Source organism: Augochlora pura, chromosome 2 (genome assembly GCF_028453695.1).
Source record: "Augochlora pura isolate Apur16 chromosome 2, APUR_v2.2.1, whole genome shotgun sequence".
Lineage (NCBI taxonomy): Eukaryota > Metazoa > Arthropoda > Insecta > Hymenoptera > Halictidae > Augochlora > Augochlora pura.
In genome coordinates this window covers 11,297,175-11,317,540 of record NC_135773.1, presented here as the reverse complement: position 1 = coordinate 11,317,540, position 20,366 = coordinate 11,297,175, and the positions used below count along the sequence as shown (strand labels likewise).

General features: G+C 37.3%; 1 protein-coding gene across 2 annotated transcripts; it reads left to right on the top strand.

Annotated features, from left to right (window-relative positions):
* The first annotated feature begins 980 nt into the window (after positions 1-980).
* Fatp3 (Fatty acid transport protein 3) lies at positions 981-20,347 on the top strand. 2 transcript variants are annotated; one of them, XM_078196463.1, is made up of 13 exons: positions 981-1,373; positions 13,537-13,687; positions 14,347-14,584; positions 15,368-15,599; positions 17,082-17,283; positions 17,644-17,836; positions 17,922-18,065; positions 18,789-18,926; positions 19,006-19,072; positions 19,239-19,329; positions 19,407-19,560; positions 19,645-19,700; positions 19,778-20,347. In XM_078196463.1, the coding sequence occupies exons 1-13, from the start codon at positions 1,255-1,257 to the stop codon at positions 19,874-19,876; spliced, it is 1,884 nt and encodes a 627-aa protein (XP_078052589.1). In that variant the 5' UTR covers positions 981-1,254; the 3' UTR covers positions 19,877-20,347. The 2 variants fall into 2 exon arrangements, with proteins under 2 accessions (XP_078052589.1, XP_078052590.1); XM_078196464.1 differs by lacking the exon at positions 981-1,373 and adding an exon at positions 11,035-11,173.
* Positions 20,348-20,366: the final 19 nt, after the last annotated feature.

Sequence of the window (20,366 nt, the reverse complement as noted above, 5' to 3'; positions counted from 1 at the left end):
TCATTAGGAACAAAAACGGGAGCGTCATTTGCAATGAGTTATTTTGATCGAATTAAATAATATATTTCTGAGGGTTAAAAGGTCGCATCTTGAATGTAATACCTCTAATGTAGAGTGTTTCATGAAAGATTAGTAGTAATTCCTCGCATGCGTAATAAATGAAGACGACGGCATTTTAAGTTTCTTAACCCCATCCCGTACTTTAGCGAGTCAGACTCGCGATGAAGATTTTTGCCCAAACATGATTATCGCGAGTCAGACTCGCGAACAGATAATTGGGCTAAACATAAATATCGCGAGTCTGAGTCGCGAACACATACTTGGGCTAAACGTAAACATAACAAGCCGAGCTCGCGGACTGATTTTTTGCCCGTTACGCTCGTGACTGAATGTTAGTTCCTCTCAGTACCTCAGAACAGTTAGTCACGATTCTTGTCGTTGCTGTTACGAAGCAGTTCAATTATTAAAATTTTAAAACAAAATTAAAAAGAAAACATTGCGAGCATCTACATTTCGGATCGTATTGCGACTGTTTACAAACATTAGTCTGGTCTGTTTAGCGCGCGTTGATGCGGACCGCTCGGGTCCGAGTTTCGTCGAGCTAAATGGCACGGGAAGGGATTAAAGGAATAGAATAAAACTTCTCATGTTATTCGTTGGCGAATGTTTTCACGAAAAACGTCTAGCGAACTTCTGCAACTTGCTCGCCACAATTCAACTTTGACCTCGGAACAGCAGCCTTGTTCCTCTATATTTTTAGCCGGTGGTATTTACATCAGCGGTGCCGTTCAGATTCACTGCGACGCGGTGAAACGAAACGTAAAATGCAAAAGCAGATTTTTCTTTCATCTTGGCGCGTGGAACGCGAGTAATCACGGGGACGGTCCGAAGTCGATCTGTCGACCTTTGCTCACCGTTCCTTACCCCGGACTTTCTGAAAGGCTACGCCAATGACTATCAATGACGATCACTTGTACGCTCGGCTCGCGAGACGATGCACGTACACGCGGCCAACACACGTAGACGGTGAGCCGCATCGGCGTGTATCACGTTCGTTGACAACGTTGTCAGTCGTGGTTCGGTCGCGGTTCGGTCGCGAGTCGCCGTCTCAGCGAGTGTTCGTTCGGCTCCGCGAAAACCGAGATAAAGAATTCGCTTTTCGATTTCCCGTCGACCAGAGATAGTGCTCTATATATTGTAGAGGCTACAAAACGCCGGCCTAGTGTACACGTTCTACCTCAAGTTCGCCTAACCATGGCAGCGCGCGAGCTGGTGATAGCGGCCCTGGCCGTGTTTATCACCGGTTATCTGCTCACAGGAAAACGCCGACGATTCGTTTACGCGCTATACAAGACCTTGCCTAGAGACTTACTGTGAGTATTGTTGTACAAATTATTCGTATTTCGGCATCGCGCTCCATTTCCTACCTTCTTTTTCCCCTGTATTCATTTCCATCGTGATACTGTAAAACAGCATTGTTCTGTAATTCGATCGGATAAATGGAGAATACACGGAAATTTTTGCTGTTCCTTGTCACCTGCAATTTTACACCATTTTGCTCTTTCGTTTGGCGAGCATTATTGACAGGCCTGCTCCGAAAATTCAACTTTCCCACTTTGAACTTGAATTGATACTCTTTCTTTTCCTTTCTGGGTAAACTTAAACTCGGCGCCATGTTCCTGTGAAGATCATTATTGTGTAATTTGGTCGAATAGAGACAACTATTTGCTATGATCTTGTAAAGATTATTTCTAGCACGTTTATAGCAAAAATGTAGGTGTAACGTTTAAACATTCGTTTGGATTGAAAGTACTTTGGCAGGTACGATGAAGTTGTTAACATTTTGAGATAGAAAACTGATAAAAAGCTAACATTTCGATCAGTGTTTGGATAGTATTGAATACTTGAATAGCATTTTGTGATTTATGTATAAAGAGACGGCTGACACTGAAGTCTATATTGAGAGCAGCGCGGATACGCTTATTGCAAATCTGTCGGAAGCACGTGTTCGGTTTTTGCGACGATGTTGCGAAGTTTTGTGTGAGCGTGGAATACAGAAGGTTAGCAGGATTTGTGAAAGGAATAATTTTATTCGCGGTTCAGAGGAAACGAGGATTTACATGTAAATTGTGTACAAAGAATTCTGTATCTAAGTCGTACAATTCGATTAAATTTTTGTCCACTGTTCTGTAATCTTACAGCTGATAATTCCATGCGGCTTTCCTAAGAGGCGTTCAAAGAAATCGATGATAAAATTTTTTCTTTACGATCTCACTAAATCGTTCCAATCCTCGACTATTTCAAAAGCATGATAATTTTATTAGGTTGTAGGGAGGAAATTCTGTCGTATTTTAAATAGGCAGGTAATTTTTCTTGTAAATAAAAAAAACATCTGGCTAGTGAGTCATTGGGAATTTTTCTTGCTTTTTTACCTGCTGTATAATATAAAAGGAGTCTTTTACCGTTCATCATTTACTTGTGATATTTAAAGTGAAAAACATGTCAGTATGAATTCCAAAAAGGAAGCAACGCATCGATTGCATGTAGAAATTTATGTGCGGTATTTGGAAAAGATATTGTAAAGGTTCGTACTTGTCAAAGATGGTTGAGCAAATTTCGTTCCGGGGATCTGAGCCTCCAAGAAAGTGATCGATCTGGACGACCATCCAAATCGATAATGATGTTTTGCGATCCATGCTGGAAAATAATCCACATTTAACAAGTCGAGAAATTGCAGAAGAGTTTGGCATTCATCATACAACTGTTGGAGATCACATTAAATCTCTTGGGTTTGTGTTAAAGCAAAATGAATTCAAATATTTTCTTTAAAATACCACAGAACTTTTCCTCCAACCTAATAGTATTTCAAAGTGTAATTCCAATATCTTTCATTGATGAATTTTTCTTTCAGTGATTGAATTTTTCTTTCATTGATCGATTCTGGTAAATTTCTTTCATTGATAAATTTCTTATATTGGCGAATGTTCATTAATTAATGGACTTTCATCTTCCAGCATCTAACTCATTTTTCCTTATCACAACCTCTCAATCGCAGACAACCGTGAAACTCATAAAAACATTCTCATACTGACTCGAATACCGTGACTAATACTTAAATCAGCAAATAGTGGAAGTGGTATGCTTCGCGTAGCAACGGAGGTCTTCGAAAAAAGAATGTCCACAAAATATTCTTTAGTTCAAAAAAGGTTGATGTTTTGCAAGCAGTTGGACATTACTTCGCAAGGTTATTCAGTGGAACGCGATCGAGAGTCCATCGTCCAAAGGAGTCAAAGCGGAGGCGTCTGATCGCGTTTGTCCCTTCAATTGCACGCGTTTCGCGAACCGTCCCGATCGATTAAGAGTACGGTCACACGAGCGCTCGAATTACGTCGGATATTTCTGATGTTATCGCACAAACGTCATATATTGTTGTCAGTTCAATAATGAAATGTTGGAACTACCAACACGGAAGTCCACCTCTGTTCTCGAATCTGTACATCCGGAACATTTTGTTCCGTGAAAAGAACCGCTGTTTGCTTAGAACGAATATCGAAAAGGCGAGACGACGAGATGAGTAGATTAGGTACAAGTGTTCGACACCTGCCGCGGCCTTAGCAAACAGACTTGTTAATATACAGGCTGCAAAGATCGAATCTATTTTGAGAGCTAAGTTGTCAGTAGACGGTAGAGTTTATTTACCAAAAAGTGTAGATGAGTAATACAATGAAAATATTGAATGAATTTAAAGATATGCATGTATTATTTCCAACACAATGAAGGTGCTTGAGAAATGAAGAAATTTTTATTTGGATTGTGCTTGTTGCAGTCGATGTAGATAATTTTTATTTTATACGAAAATCCGTAGTTTACTTATTAGTCAGCTAAATGCAGGAAAGATATAAAAATATAAATAAATTTCAGTGGTCTACAAAATCCCCACTTATGCTCGTTTTTTATTAGTACAAATTCTTGACAACTGATTAGTAGACTACACATCGAAATAAAAATTGCCTGTAGCCATTGCAGCATATAGATATCAAGGGTAATTTCGTTTCTTTCTTAAATAATTTTAGTAAGATGAGAGATTAAGACATTAGCAGCTACTTTTGAGCAGCTACTAATTTTTGTCATAAATCTATAGATATCTATGAAATCCATACATTACTCCGTAATCTATTCAATAGTCGATCGAGATCAGACGAAAAATAGTTGACTCAGCGTTCCTGTGATTAGATGCGCAAGAATTAGTTTCGCATTTAGCTGTACGTTCTACGTATACTATATTGCCTAATGCTTGTGAATAGTTATCGCACACATCTTCGAATTTACATCGGTTTTGCAATCCTTTTCGCACAACTTACTTGCGGGTCCGCAATTTTTTCACAAAGTCTAGGTATTGTAATTAACGTACCTATTGCACAACGAGACTCTAATAAAAATATACAGAATCCAACTTCTGTGTCTGTAGGTCGATGGAGGTCATGGCATTTGTCGTGAATCGATGCCGTGGCACAGACTTTTCTGGCAGCCACAGCTTGCGTGTTTTTTTTTGTGTCACCGTAAGAGAATCTTCGAAAACTAATCGGGGAATCTAGTATCTTCCTAGGATAGCGTGATATTCTCGTTTCCAAAAATCCTTGCGGTGGTCCTATTGCTGCGCTGTGGGAAATTCTAAAGACCTTTCTTCGTCCCTCTTTTTAATTTATGCTACCGCTTAAATGCATTAGGATACGTTTGTTACTAAAATACTCGCTCGTACATGATCTAATGAAGAAAGTGAAGATTGTATTCGCACGAAGTTATCATGAAAATCAGTACGATGCCAATATCGGTAACACCACTATGCCGCACTCTCTTAAATTGTTTTGCTACGTTTCGTCAAAATTCTAAAAATGAAGATTCCCCAAGAATCGGCAATTACTATATGAGCAAATTAAATTTTGCTAGATTTTTTAGGATGTAGAAGTGTTGTTCATTAATTCAATGATTTCGATATCGATGAATCTTTGGTGATTATACTCGACACTTAACGTGCTAACATTTATAAAAGTAACTTTTACAATTTTAATGATATTTGTAATGACATTTCCATGTTTCCATAATTTTTCTGCAATTTCTACATTAGAAACAAAATATCATGTTATAATATATATCAATATCATTTCTATATATCAATGTCATTTCTATATAGAAATGATATTGATATATATTATAACATGATATTTTGTTTTCGAGTTACTTTATTAATTGTTATTTTGTTTAAGAGTTACTTTAAGTCTATAATTGAGCGACAGAATTATTAGCTCAGATTTTGAAATTAATTTCTACTTTGATTGATAAAATTTGCGATTCTGTTGGCGTGGCAGCCGTAGTGTTAAGCAGCACTGCATTTATGCATATCGGATCGTGACAGAAATTTACTATTAGAGGACGAATACGGTAAACGGCGAGTCCCCATCAGACGGTAATCGATCGGGCGCCGGAAGTACACGCGGTTTTGCGAACGAAATCGGCGGCGTTCTTCGGACCACGCGATTTCCAGGCCGTTCACGTTGCATAATAACGCCGAACGAGCCGGGCATTTGGCATTGATTTCATCATAGCCGCAGAACCCGTCCATTGATTGACACACTGTGTCCGTATTCTTCGGCATCGCGTGGTTGTGCGGTTGCCAACCTGCACACATTCAACGGCGTCGTGTTCATCCCGTGCATTGTGCAGCTACGACACGACCATTGTATAGCCAATATGGAGCGCATGGAATTTAAACAGCCTGTTCAATGATATTGTTGATCCTGGGTTCACGCTCCAGAACTTGCCGTGCGAATACACGATCTTTTGGAGGCCGTGCCACCATAAGATTTTGACTGGAATCGCGTGGCTTCGAGATAAGTGATTTTGCCGGCAGGCACGAGCGTCACCACGAGATTGCGAATAATAGAACGAAAAATTGCACGCATGTTGCTTCTCTTCTGAAACTCCTTTTATCTTCAATGGAATTTCATTTTAGAATTTTCTTAATTTGTGTAGAAACTTATAGAAATATCTTCGTAGATACGATTGTTAATTCGTTTTGTTCCAAACAGTAGATACATTGGCGTGGATCACAACTTATTTGGACGTACTGCTTAACTAGATTTGATGGCTTTATAAATATGTTAGTCAGTACTCATTACTAGACTGCGGATGTTTAGGCAGAATAATGATTTTATTTGCATTAATTGCAAGAAACAGGAAGCACGTAAACGTCTATTTTTGTATCGATTCATATTAATGAGTTCTACAGAATACAAACAAATTTTTACATCTTCTAATAGCGTCAGTGTATTGTGTTTCGCCTACTCTTTTTTCTTATACATAAAATCAGCCGTCTACTCGTTACGTTTTATAATATATTTATATTTGAGTTTTTGTTATACTCTTTTTAGAGTTAATGACTATTAGTTTTGAAATTAGATTTTTAATAATTAAGTATTTGTTATTTAATACAATTTATAACAAGACTGGAATCGTATACCTGCTGTAAAAACAGTATTAAAATTAATTATTAAATGTAAATCATTCAAATTAAATAGTTTTCATTGTAAGTTGATAGAACAAGGTGTCTGGAACTTTTAAACTCTTACTTAAGTCAATTATGCTGAAATATAGTATGCCATTGCTGAAAGATAATTGGAAAAGTAATGGAGGTCGATTTTCATGATTCGATTTGCTCTGGCTAGATAAAACAAGTCGTACAAAATAATGGAAGATAAATCATTGTTTGTAGCCACTCCATATGATTCATATTTCCGTACTGCGATCGCCAACAATGGTGACGTTATTTCACAGCGAGTCTCGGTTTGCGAACAAATATTTCCTCAATCCAGTTCTCCGACTCCTAAAAACTAGCGTACGGCCGAGATAAAGACATGCCGTGCATGCAGCGACGTTCAAAGCTCGCGTTTCGTTGAAACAACGGAGGGAGATGATTAAACAATTTTAATCAACGTCGATGTTCTCTCGCTCCTGTTTCCTTCGTTAATTTGTCACTGCAACGAACCTTTTAAGAGGATTAATTAAACAGCAGAAAAATTGTATTCTTGCTTACTTTACGGAGTTTTATCTTACCGCTAGAGGACATACGTGCCATAATATTTACGAAAAATCAAAATTCCATGAAATATCACCATTTCGTGAAATGATAGTCGTACGTGTCTCAATGTTAAAGAAAAATTACGACGCGCGGTACGGTATACAAACAAACGTGACACGACGGAATTCAGAGGACAAAGGAGATCTCAGTTTTAAATTCTAGTGATAAGCATGCAGCTGTTAAACGGTGGAAAATGCTTCCGATGATTGTATTTCATAAGTGTGCAATTACAATGGCGTGCCTGTTATGTGTCCTATCTTGTATAAATTCTTAGACCATTTCTTATTTGCAACCGCAGTTGCGGATAAACATATGCGTATACTGTTCTACGCAAGTGGCTAACAATGGAGTTCGTACAAAATAATTATTCTAATTCATATTTTGTTGACTAAAAGCTTGTCAGAATGTTGCGTCAAATGAAAGCAACCATAAATAGACATGGAGTGTTTGACATGTACCCTCATTCAGCAGTCCACAAACAAGTCGAGGTCGAGAAAAATATGCAATAGATTTAAAAGTCACGATGAACAAGCAGATATTGTTTTTGGCGGTGATTATTTTGCGACAACAATATTGTCTAATTAAATCAATCCGATGAGATATCGCGCGATTAGAGATATAGGACATTATTGATTGCTGATATCCATGATCCTTGTTTACTCGTCGATCAACCGAAGAATGATTTATCGTGAATAGTTGTCGTTTCTGATCCTACGAACGCAAGCATTTATGAACTGATTGAGAGCCTGACTGTCTCAGAACGAATTTAGGATACATTCTTGCCTTATTTAGTCTTCGTAGAATTTAGTATGAAAATTTCTGAAAAATCCACAGTTTAACCCTTTGCCGTACTTTAACGAGTCAGACTCGTAATGGAGATTTATAACAACAAGCTGTTAGATCCATCCGCTCCTTCAAATAAGAAAACAAATTTTATTCTCTTGTCACCAATATTTAAACATTGGAGTAGATACAAAAACACGGTAAATATAAAATTCCTTTTTCTGCTGAGAAATTAGTGCGATCGAAAAAATTCTAATCATAGTAATTGCAAAGAAAATGGTACGGCAAGGGGTTAATAATAAAGTGAAGAGTTACCTCCGGGGGATGCCAATTTCGGATTTTAAGTGTTCGTGTGAACATAAGCAGTGCCGGCGTCTTCGATGCAGTCCGTTTCGCACGGATCGACGGATTATCTTACCGGAATCACGGCGAGACGAGTTCCCAGGCGGTTGCAACAGGTTGTCGAGAGTTGCAGTTCATTCGCCGTCCACTATATCCCGAAGCACGCTTCATACCGAAGCGAATAAGTCACGCTATTTCGAAGAACATAAAGTGACTGACTTTAATATTCGGACACTGTAAAACTTCTACTTTATTCCATTACAATTTTGTTCTTAACCCCTTGCGATATTCATACTTAACAATTTTCCTAATAGGACCAGACAATTTTTGTTTCCTGTATTGTCTTTATTTACTTTCGTTTCTATACTTTGATAACAGAAGAATTAATTTTTACTTCGCTGTAGAAGCAATTAATAATATTCATATTTAGTAGAGCTTGCATAAAATCTTCACCGCGACTCTGACTCGTTATTGTAGTGGAAGGGGTTAAAATACTAAAGAATTTGAAAGAAGTTGAGTGTAACGCGAACGCACTGTGTCTAGTTAATAATGGCATAGATATTACTTGCATAACTGACAATATTTGTTAAATAACAAGTTCTAAATGAAACAATGCCTGTTTTTAGAGTCACTTTAATATTCGGACATTTAGAAATACAAGTGAATGTTTGCTTACTGTTAATCAAGCAGTGTTATCCCATCAATTATTAAATCATTTTTTAATTCTGAAAAGTAAGAAAATAATCCTTTATATTTCGAAGTATCGATAATAAAGGTTTGAAATGAATTATTTGGAATAGTTGTTCCTTATCTTGATTTAAAAAAATTTGCCTGAGGCTGTTACGTTTATATCTCTGCCAATACTACAACTATAATCTATACCATTTAACCCCTTGCACTATTACGTCTTTCAGAGCTACGTTGATTACGACTGTTTCGTCCTTAATTATTTCTTTGATGTCTTGAGATGATTCTAGTGTTCTGATGGTCCTCGTTTACTTTCATTCCCAAATTTCGATGACAGGGGTTTCAAATTTTGTTTCGATTTAATAGAAATGATTGGCAGCCATATTTATCGAATCGTGCACGAAACGTTTCTCACGAGTCTGACTCGTTATTATAGTGCAAGGAGTTAATTGTATCTTATTTTATGTGCTCACAGGATTGTTTCGGCTTAAATCTCAATTCTTTGAAAAAGAACAAGAAAAGAAGGAAAAAATCTGTGATAAATGCAATAAATTCTTTCAAATTTTCCCTCAACTTTTAAGCAAAAATGTACTTGTATTTATAGTCATAGATTGTCAATCATTATAAAAAGGCTCGAATAATCGTATCTATTTGAGAGATTCACTTTTATGCCGACAGCAGAATGTACGACCGTGAAATCGCGTACAATGATGAGACTATTATGAAGAATTTCGTCATTCGGAATGATCACCGATGACCAAGAGAACAGGCGTATCCTTCCACTACGTCTTTTTCCTTAACCGACACGATTCTGAACATCGAAGCCTGCTGGAGGGGCAAATATCTTCGCGCGTGGCCTTGCACATGAACGAACTGATGGCTACGAGTGCTCATGCGTCTATTGAGCGCTATCCCATCGCAGTTCGGAAAGCAAAAGCCGGTCTCATTTGCCCTACTCGGGATTGGTGTACCCGCGTAGTTTCCTACGAGACCACAGATTTTTTTTCGCTGATTTTTTGAGAACAGTTTCCTTGGGATGCAGTGATCGCATTCCCGAGGTTTCGTGATTTTTAAAGAAGTTTTTCCTTGCATTTACGACGCATGTTAATATAAATCGCGTTCGGTTGGCTAATGCGATAATGCGATGTTAATGTAATCCGCATTGCACTCGCAATCCAAAACATGTTTTCTGACTTACAATTAGCATTATTACAGTATTTTATGCTAATGGAGTTGAATCAGTTGACTAGTAGAATACTTGCATATCTCACAACTTTTTAAATATTAACGGATGTGACTCTGTCAAAGTTTATTTAAAATATGACATAGCAGTTTTTAGTAGCGTCGCATTCAAATCATGTCTATTTTGTTTTTGTATCTAAATATGAATTTGTCAAGTTTGTTTTTCAGAGATTTTTATATTTAGAGAGATCGTGTCTAAATTGTTGTCGCTGTACATCTCTATTTGTTTATGACAAAAATAAGTAGATGAAATACAAAGCAGTGACTCTCTTAAAAGAATTTGACAATCTGTCTATACTATTTATAACTCATTAGAAGAATTCAAGTCAGGAATAAGTGTCTATGTAGTTCTCCTTTCTTGCAGTTGATACGCAACGTTTTCATTTTGCATAAAGACTAGTTATCGGTCTAGTCTAGTTATGGCTTATTTGTTTGTAAATGCGTTCTATGTTTTCTAGAACTAAAACGATGTAATTGGTGGTATTCCTTCCAGTGAACTCGCGCAATAAAATGCTATCCGTTAACAGGTTCTTACGTAATATAGGTCAATTAAATGAACACCATTGGCAAACCTTCATTACTGAATCGCGGAACTTAATGCATTTATGACGTTCCGAACTCTGCGAAAAATAATAACACGTGTTCGTTTTATTTCGAATACAATAGAATTTTAATATAATTTATTCAATGGAATGACGTCAGAGAATAATGGGAAATACTTTGGTAACCGAGTGTTTGTATTTATTTTTTAATAAAATCTTGACATTACTATAAAATTAAAGATTTTTATAGTTAAGGATTACGTGTCTGTTCCCCATCTTAGAGGCATTAGAGAGAGAAAGAGAGGGAGTGCAGAAGTTGAACGAGATGACAGGAGATTCTAACAGAGTTTGCAAATAGCTGGCAATCTAGAGATGCAATGAGACGACACTACCGGGGTTAATGCATACCAATGAAACCACGAGCGCTGTACCGCAGCTACAGGTTATCCTTCTACCTACCGCGCAACATGTTTCGTTATTTTATTTGACTTCATTTAATCACCGTGGACGCGTTGAAAGGGGCGGTCGCTGGTGTCGCATGCTCACCGTGACACGGGAGCTTCGACAAAGGCGTAATCTTCCAGCGACGACGCGTCGGTACCACCTTTCTACACTTCCCTTTTGAACTTCTAATTCCTTTCCTTAACATCCCTGTACTTTCATTAATTGAAACAACATGCGTGAAGCTCGGACAAAAAAATCCAAGTATTCAAGAGTCCGCGTTTCTATTAGAGACTAGAATTCTTTGATGGAGGAATCATTGAGAGATTTTACCTATTACTTAATAGTCTAGACAAATGCGATATATTTTTATTTTGTCAACTAATTAACGGACTATTAATTATAGACCTTGTTATAATTATTTTTTTATATAATATTATAATTTTATTCAAAATTTTTTAATTTTGTAAAACTTTTCATGATAGTCTTACGAGTTGTCAGTACAATAAAAATGTAGTGCACGTGTTGCAATAAATGGGAACCATCTAGGCTTTTTTCTTTTTTCATTACTAATTTCAGTAGATTGGAAGTAATACTTAAACATCCTCCAACTCCTTGATCGTTCTACTGTTCCAAATTGCAGCTACGTATTCCTTTTCTCATAGATGCGTACAGCGTCTACTAACACTCGAAGTCATTTTCACTCAGGAAAATAGTTTTCCTGACTTATATTATTTCTACTGTATATAACATAGTGTACATTCTACGCATGTGAAATTGACTCTTATGACTCACACAACAGTTATATCTTTAACAGTTTTTGAACAGTGTGCAAAGGGTTAATGAAGCCATATTTGGGGACCAGGAAGTGCTCGAGTATTTTAGATTATTTTATGAAAATAATACAAATCTATCCATTCTGATCCCTAGCTAGTTTGTAGAAACGTTCAATTTTTCTGACACTCGGAAGTTCAAAGAAATTAACACAATTAACGATAATTAACATCTGATCATGAAAATTACTGGATTGGTGACAAACGCGATCCGAACGGCAAATCAGAATTTTTAGCCACCTTCGGTTAATAGTACCGCAATCAGAGAAGTGTCAAAGGAGCAATAATGGAAAGGTTGTGATCGTGTGACACATGTCACGCGCGTGTCCAGCCGCGATATTAACCAATTGATTTCAAGAGGAGAGGATGTAACATTAGGGGAGCGTGGTAGGGGAAAGGACACGTTACTACCGATCCAGAAAATATACGAGCGTCGTCATCGGCCGTACCCCAATTCGCTTCCCATCTAATCGTTTCATTGAATCCTTTTCCGCCTGACCCCTTTCCCATAACAGAAATGTGTCACGTAGAATCTATGGGATTGAATCTATTCCAACCGTCATTAATTCTAATCCTCATACGACTTTGCCGCTGATATAGTTTCATAGAACCAATTTCCTGGTTATCTTCGCGCCTACGCATTTCTGATCATACAATCGGACAATGGTTATAGTTTTTAATTCTTTCGAAGCAGAAACCCCACTGCTTCCAATGATATTTTATTAGGTCAGGTATTGGTTTCTGAAAAAATTTGTACTTATAATTTTAATGATGTAAATTATGACATTCACGTTTATTCGGTTTCTATATGTTATGAATTTATATAATAGTTAAACAAAAGTAAATGCTTTGTATGGTAATGTAATTATAATTTAACACTGTTCAAAATTCATTTGATTTTGTAACTTTGATCATGTTTATTATCTCTTGAATATGAAGCTATCAATTTTGTTTCAATTGTTACTTAAAGATAGAGTATATGCTATTATCTCTAATACTTGACTGCACACTAGAGGCGGTAAATAAGGGAAAAATACTCTTTCTACATTATCTTGTGAGTGGTGATCGTTATGCATTTATGGTATGCGTAAAATTATGCAACACAAACTCGCTTTGATACTAGTAAAAACTAATAGCATTTTTAATTAAGTTTTGCTGCAAGGAATCTTTTAATCAGCAAAAGAAAATCTTCTCCCTAACCTAGTACCATGAACTGTGAAAATTAGAAGCTGTATAAAGATCTATAGTTTAATCATCGCACGCAAGAAATTTTAGTTCAACTAAAATCTTCTCAAATATAAAAATAATTTCTTCTTCAGTTGTCTCTGTTGAAAACTTGCGCTTATAATAACTATTTAAACAATAGTTTAATATTCTAATTTAAATAGTCGCCGTTACTTTTTTTACGTGCATGTAATTACTTATTCAATTAGAATAATAAAATCAATTTGCTACAGTAGTTTAACAAAATTATTTTCGAGCATGGGAAATTCGAAGACAGCAATCACGAGACCATTTTCTCTGGCTTTAGGGGTGCGTACAGGTTCATTCGTGTGAATATCCTACTATGGTGGTGGGAAACGCGACAGCTCACGGTGGCGAAGGTGTTCTCCAGTTTTGCTACCGCTCATCCCGAGAAAATTGCCTACATCTTCGAGAACAAGGAATGGACCTATCAAGAGGTAAGTTCGCTACCTTGCCAATGATTGAACAATATATTCGGTTGGTAACTATGAAACGGGCGCCGCAGCTGAATACAGACTAAACAAAGCGCCCGTTTCATAGTTTCCAACCTAATAATTAGCACTTTAACGCGTCGACTGTCGCGTCGCCCATATGTATATGAGCGGCGGAATTATTTCTGACGATTGAAAATGAATTTCTGCAGTTATTGCTGTAAAAGTTTTAATTTCTATGTCATCGAATAGACTTCGATTTTGTGGGATCTTTTAGGCTCTTAAATTGACAATCTGGCGTATTAAATATTGCATACAATTACTGCAGAGTGTGCAGACAACGACGAGTACATTCGACAAAAGTACATGTAACATGTACATAACAATTAGTGCATTATCAGATTATTTTACATTTAATAAGTTGCTAAAAAATATAATTACTGTATGAACAAATAAGCTGAATTTCATACGCATGGAATACAAGAATAATACAAAATCGGAAACTTTACTTTGAAAGAAAGAGTTTAGTTTTGAAATTAAAATAGCTTCGAACGCAAATGATTGACCTTACGACTTGAAATAGCAAATTTACATAGCAAATTTTAGCGAACTTTATTTTCCCAATGATTGTTGTTATTCAATGGTATTGTTAAATGGTAATGCAGCTGGAAGAGTACAGCAACCGGCTGGGGCGGTACTTCATTTCGACGTCATTGACTCGAGGGTGCAGGGTCGCTTTGATCATGGAAAGTCGACCCGAATACGTGGGCACGTGGCTCGGTTTGAGCAAGGCTGGCTACGTGAGCGCACTTATCAACACGAATCTTCGTCACGAGGTGTTGGTGCACAGCATGAAGGCGGCTGACTGCAAAGCAGTGATTTTTGGCGCGGAGTTTGCAGAGGGTAAGTTCATTGACGCGTAACCGTCAGTATAATCATTGAAGAATTAAATGAGGTAGATGACCTTACCAATCGCATTAGAACGCGACTGTCGCATAATAGGCATTGTCAACCGACCTGTATGAATATAACATTAACGAATATTTACCACTGATATCGTTGGAGTTGTTGGGCTATTTTCAACTCGTTTACAGTAAACTTTAATTATTCCCGATACTAAAAAACAAATATTTATCCATTGCAGCGTTCATTTGTGTGTTTCTTTTAGTGTCGTCTTCAAAATACGTCATCTATGTTACATATTCTAATCTCTTAATAATATCAAAACATTTTTCATTTGCATAATTGATTCTTAACACCTACGTACACTACTGTACCAAAGCGTAAAAATAAGTATCTCTCTCGTTCTCGATAAAACGAAAATATCTCGGCACAAAACATGATTGATTCTAAGTGGTAAAAGATGTTATGAAAAGAAATGTTTTCGAAGTTACTTCGAAGTCAACATCTGTTTTTATCGGATGAAGTTAAGATGATAGAGTTACCGATAACATTAAGTAGCAATCTTGAGATGGAACGTGAAACAACTTTTTCAATCATAGTCATTTAAATAATATTTTAGAACAAAGATATATCATTCGAAGAGCCTCGCGTAACGAAACAAGATAGATATTTAAGAAGGTTGATGTTTCTGAAATAAAAAGATTGAGAAATCGAATAAAATTGTGAGATGAATTCAGCGTTGCTTGAATTGTAAATGTGTGGTAATTTAATGGTTTCTTTCAGCGATTCGTGACGTCAAAGACAAAATCCCAGAACTGACCTTGTACCAGTGGTCGGAACTGTCGGATACAGAGTGTTTAGAAGGCGCAATCGATCTGAACACAAAACTCCGCAATGTCGATCCGGCGCCTCTCGTCGAGGAGATAGCTCGCGGTACGCCCCGCGATAAATTGATCTACATCTATACGTCGGGAACTACTGGCATGCCAAAGGCAGCAGTCATCACTAATCTAAGGTACGATTCTCTTTATTTCGTTCAAATTCAGGAAAACAAGACAAGATAATATTTTAATTTTATATTACAAATCTTGTTGTTTTATTTATTTATTGATGTTATCGTGGCAACCTTTGGATCCTAATTAACCTTTCGGTAGGAGGTAGAGAGAATACTTCAAGTGCTTAAGTAATGAAGGCGATGAGATTTAATCTGTCGTTAAATAATCATTTTACGAGTGTATCGCGTTTTAATTTTTACTTCAGTGTTAACAGATTACGGATGCTTGCGTGAATATTTGTCTACTCATCGATTACGACAGTATTTAGATAATGATTTGTTGACCCAACAGCTGACCAAACAGCTAAACACTTTCCGGAAAATTTTCTCATTAAGTCTTCGATTCTTTTCATTAACGCTCTCGTATACAGGGTGTCTCAATTTTTAATGTTCAAATGATGGCACGAAGTAAAAACAAATATTATGGAAACATAGATCATATAGAGCTTTATTAAGAAGTTATAACAAAAATTTGTTGCTTACCTAAGACCCTTAACAGTCCGTACTTGGCTTGCTTTTATGGTGCGTCAACGGCTATTGGGGCCTTTAGCTAAAATACTAAATCTAACAAATTTCATTAAAACAGAAAGTTTCGCTAAATCTCAAAAATAGCCACGGCCGCACCGTAATCATAAACTGCGCCCTTGACCAGCCTCGGTACCTTGCTGCGATCCGCACGGGCTGCGATTTTTTGAATCCTTTACACTAATAGCTATTACCGACGAAAATTTATTTCAATGTTTGGTGACCTCAGTTAGTAAACATAGCTTACATAAACACACTGAAAAACACAATATTGTTGATCTAAGTAACAGCAAGTTGATTACTATTCCTCTTCGGAATTTTTGTTATAACTTCTGAACCTCTTAGGCACCGCGGAACTTTACGCGGGTTGTTTCTCAGTACGGCAGAGTTCAACGCGAATTACGTGTAAACGATACGGCACTGCAACGTGTGACGGATAATGCTGTCCTTTACACAAGTACATTGGAATGAAGTGTTTGATGATTAAATTATAATTTTTCTCAAAGATATGATACAAGCATTTTAACTTTAGCAATTTATCAGACGGCATCCGCGAAGGCCACTATAGTGGTGCGTCGTACAGAATGATGACATGAGCTATGTTTACATAACATTTTTATTTTACTTTGTGCCATAGAATACACTGACAAAGTTTGTATTATACATTAAAATTTGGGACATCCTGTATATTGCAAGTGCACTTCAAGGTTACACTGAAAAAAATTAACACCACGAATACACGAAACTTTATCTAAATGTGCAGAATGTGTCATGTAAATAAGTGGAAGATTAGAATCTGCAATGTCGTCGTTATTTTATGCGATATCGAACAAAAATTACCGAGCAGAGTAAATATGTTTTAATCTATAGTATTGATTAACATATGAAAGAATGATTTAAAAAGATGTTCTTTTATAGGTTCATGCTGATGTCGTGCGGAGTTTACTACATGCTAAACCTGCGTTCGACCGATCGAATTTATAATTCGTTGCCGCTTTATCACACTGCGGGCGGATTAATCGGAGTTGGACAATCACTGTTGTGCGGCCTTACGGTGGTGCTCCGCAGACGTTTCAGCGCTTCGAAATTCTGGCCTGACTGCGTCCACTACGAATGCACTGTAAGATTGCCCGAACAAATTCTAATTCGTAAAAGATTAGCGACCCGTTAAAGATTAGGTATCTGTCAAAAATGATCGCTAATAGAGCTGCGTTAAAATCTTCTACACGAGTTTCGCTTAAATCTTTTATTTTCAATCAAATCTCAATAGCATAGAAAAACAGTTCTACAATTTCAAAAATATTGTTTGATAATTGTTTTAAATAAATTCTTTTAACGTAATCCATTGTTGACGCTAAACAGAAATTTGTTAACATAGATTCGAGTAAATTAAGCGTAATAGCACGACGATCAATTAACAACAGCTTTCTTGATCAATGTAAGAAGTTTCTCATTGCATGCAACTATTGTTTAATCACAGGTCGCCCAATACATCGGTGAAATATGCCGATACTTGCTCACGGTTCCGCCAAATCCCTGCGACAAGAAGCACAAGGTTCGCCTGATATTCGGGAACGGACTCAGACCCCACATCTGGAAGCCCTTCCTCGAAAGATACAATGTTGCTCAAATAGGCGAATTCTATGGTGCCACGGAAGGAAATTCCAATCTCGGTATTTGAAAATATTTCATAATCTCTTTGGGAATTTACCGTAACTGTAGGATAACTAGAAATTATTTCTTTGTTGCATTTTACAGTGAACATCGATAACAAAATCGGCGCCGTGGGATTCGTACCACTCTGTTCAGGCTCCTTATACCCAGTGGCTCTATTGAAAATCGACGAGGAAACTGGAGAACCCGTCAGAGGACCTGACGGCTTGTGCATGCGTTGCAAACCTGGTGAGCTCATCGAATATTTCCGTAATCAATGTTTATGGTTTGCGATAGATCGAGACGTTTACAAACGCAACGAATATGACGAATTGAGAATTCTGATATCCAAGCCTCCGATAATTGAAATCCTGCTCTATAGGATTAGTATAATGAATAGTTTAAGACATATACGAAATAAAACTTACTTAAAACGCGATATATATTAGTCGATGGAAAGGCGAACAATGGAAATGCGACGATAAATTATAATTAACTCTCGGACGACGGATCATTCTCACGATATATTATTGACAATGTTTATAACAATTCTAAGCTTTATCCAGTAATTTTTCGAAACACATTTTTGAAGGCATTTTTTAAAGCTTGTCAATATAACGGCATATTATTTTACTTAATCGTCGAAAATTGAGTAATTAAGTTTTAAATACTATCTATTGCGTATCGGTTAAACGTCCGGTTTTAAATTATTTATTTTAAAATTGTTGGGCTGATAAAGACACTTTCGTAGAAAATAATTGAGTAAGTTTCCTGAGTCAAGCATAAATTTTAATGAAAATGATGAAAAATTTAAATAAACTCGCTCTTATCATTCTTTTTAAGAATCATACGTCAGTTGTACTTTAACTTGTTAATAATTAAAGTATTGTATTCGCTGTTAATTTTTCTCTGGATTTGCAACGTGTATTGATTAGAATGTAACATTGATTTTGTTTCCCTTTCGTGTTGCAGGCGAGCCAGGCATCTTCGTGGGCAAGATAAACCCAAAGAAGGTACTAAACGACTTCTGCGGTTACGCGGACAAAAAAGCGTCCGAGCAGAAGGTCCTGCGAGACGTATTCCAGAAGGGCGACCGTGTCTTCAATTCTGGTCGGTGATTCGTTCAAACAAAAATGGTTTGTTTCGTAGGACGCCCCGAGTGATGATTAAACCGCGTTTTTCGCAACAGGTGATATTTTGGTAATGGATGAATTGGGCTACTTCTACTTCAAGGACAGGACCGGTGACACCTTCAGGCAAGCCTATTCACTATTTCCATGATCGTACATAGTCTGACCAGGATACGGTTAATTCGCAAAACAATGTCGTTCCGAAATTGTAGACTACTAATTGCGGAAAGTATACGCTCCGGTGTTATCCGCTTTTCGTGAAACTTCTAACGACGTTTCGTAACAATCGTAGGTGGCGTGGCGAAAATGTGGCCACCTCGGAAGTCGAAGCTATCGTCAGCAACGTGATAGGGTTGAAGGACGCAGCCGTTTATGGCGTCGAGGTGATTGTCAGAGGGGGAACAGTAATCACATTGTAATAATGTGTTAATCAGCTTTAAATGTCTCGTGTAATTGCTAGGTACCTCATGTCGAAGGGAAGGCTGGTATGGCAGCTATTTACGACCCGGATAATACGTGCAACATCAAGGAAATGGCGGAAGGTGTGAAGAAAGCACTACCGTCTTACGCCAGGCCACTTTTCGTTCGAGTTCTATCAGAATTGCCAATGACTGGTAACTAACTATATTCGGATCATTCGATGTTAACATTCTTTATAAAATCGATAGGACTGACGATTGCTGTTTGCATCTTTTTAGGCACGTTTAAGTTGAAGAAAAAAGATCTCCAGTTGGAAGGTTTTAACATTAAAAAGGTAAACGTTATCCGTACTCTTTCTCTCTCTTTATTTTATACACGTAAATACTCACATATTCTAATGGTTGTTTGCAGATAACAGACACAGTGTATTTTCTGGATAACACGGGCACTTACGTGAAACTCACGGAACAGCTATACAATGACATCCTCGAGGGCAGGGCTCGGCTATAAAACGAACTGAACTTTTATAGGAACGATGGTTTAATTCCCGATTTTTATACAATGTCTATTTATTGATAGGGAGGGGGACTATGTCGAATCGAAGTGTTATCGATCTCGATCAATTGTCTTTCGACGTGACAGAATGGTACACCAGAAATTACATCGAGAAAATTGCATTTATACATATTTTTACACCTGCACCCCAGTCTCGGGAAGCTCGCGGAACGCCTAAAGATGATCTGCGATTCGCTCAACCTCCTATCCTTGTAGCATACTAATTATCCTGTTTGTACCCAGTTCCCTTGGAAACTTTTTAACGGCAATTGTAGATATACTTCACGAAGAGAATTCCTAGAGATGTTAAGACTACCGATTATTTTGTAAGGAGAAACCACAAGGACTGCGATTGTAAAGTACACGTTGTAAAATCAAACGACGGATCACCGTTTAATAAATTTGTTCCCTGTTATCGAAACGTTACCCGACGACCCGGCTCCGT

Excerpts from the sequence above, each read along its gene's own strand:
- Fatp3 (XM_078196463.1), top strand. The coding sequence starts at position 1,255 with ATGGCAGCGCGCGAGCTGGTGATAGCGGCCCTGGCCGTGTTTATCACC. Across the intron at positions 18,927-19,005 it reads CGACCGTGTCTTCAATTCTG|GTGATATTTTGGTAATGGAT; the intron begins GTCGGTGATTCG and ends TTTTCGCAACAG. Across the intron at positions 19,701-19,777 it reads AAGGTTTTAACATTAAAAAG|ATAACAGACACAGTGTATTT; the intron begins GTAAACGTTATC and ends GGTTGTTTGCAG.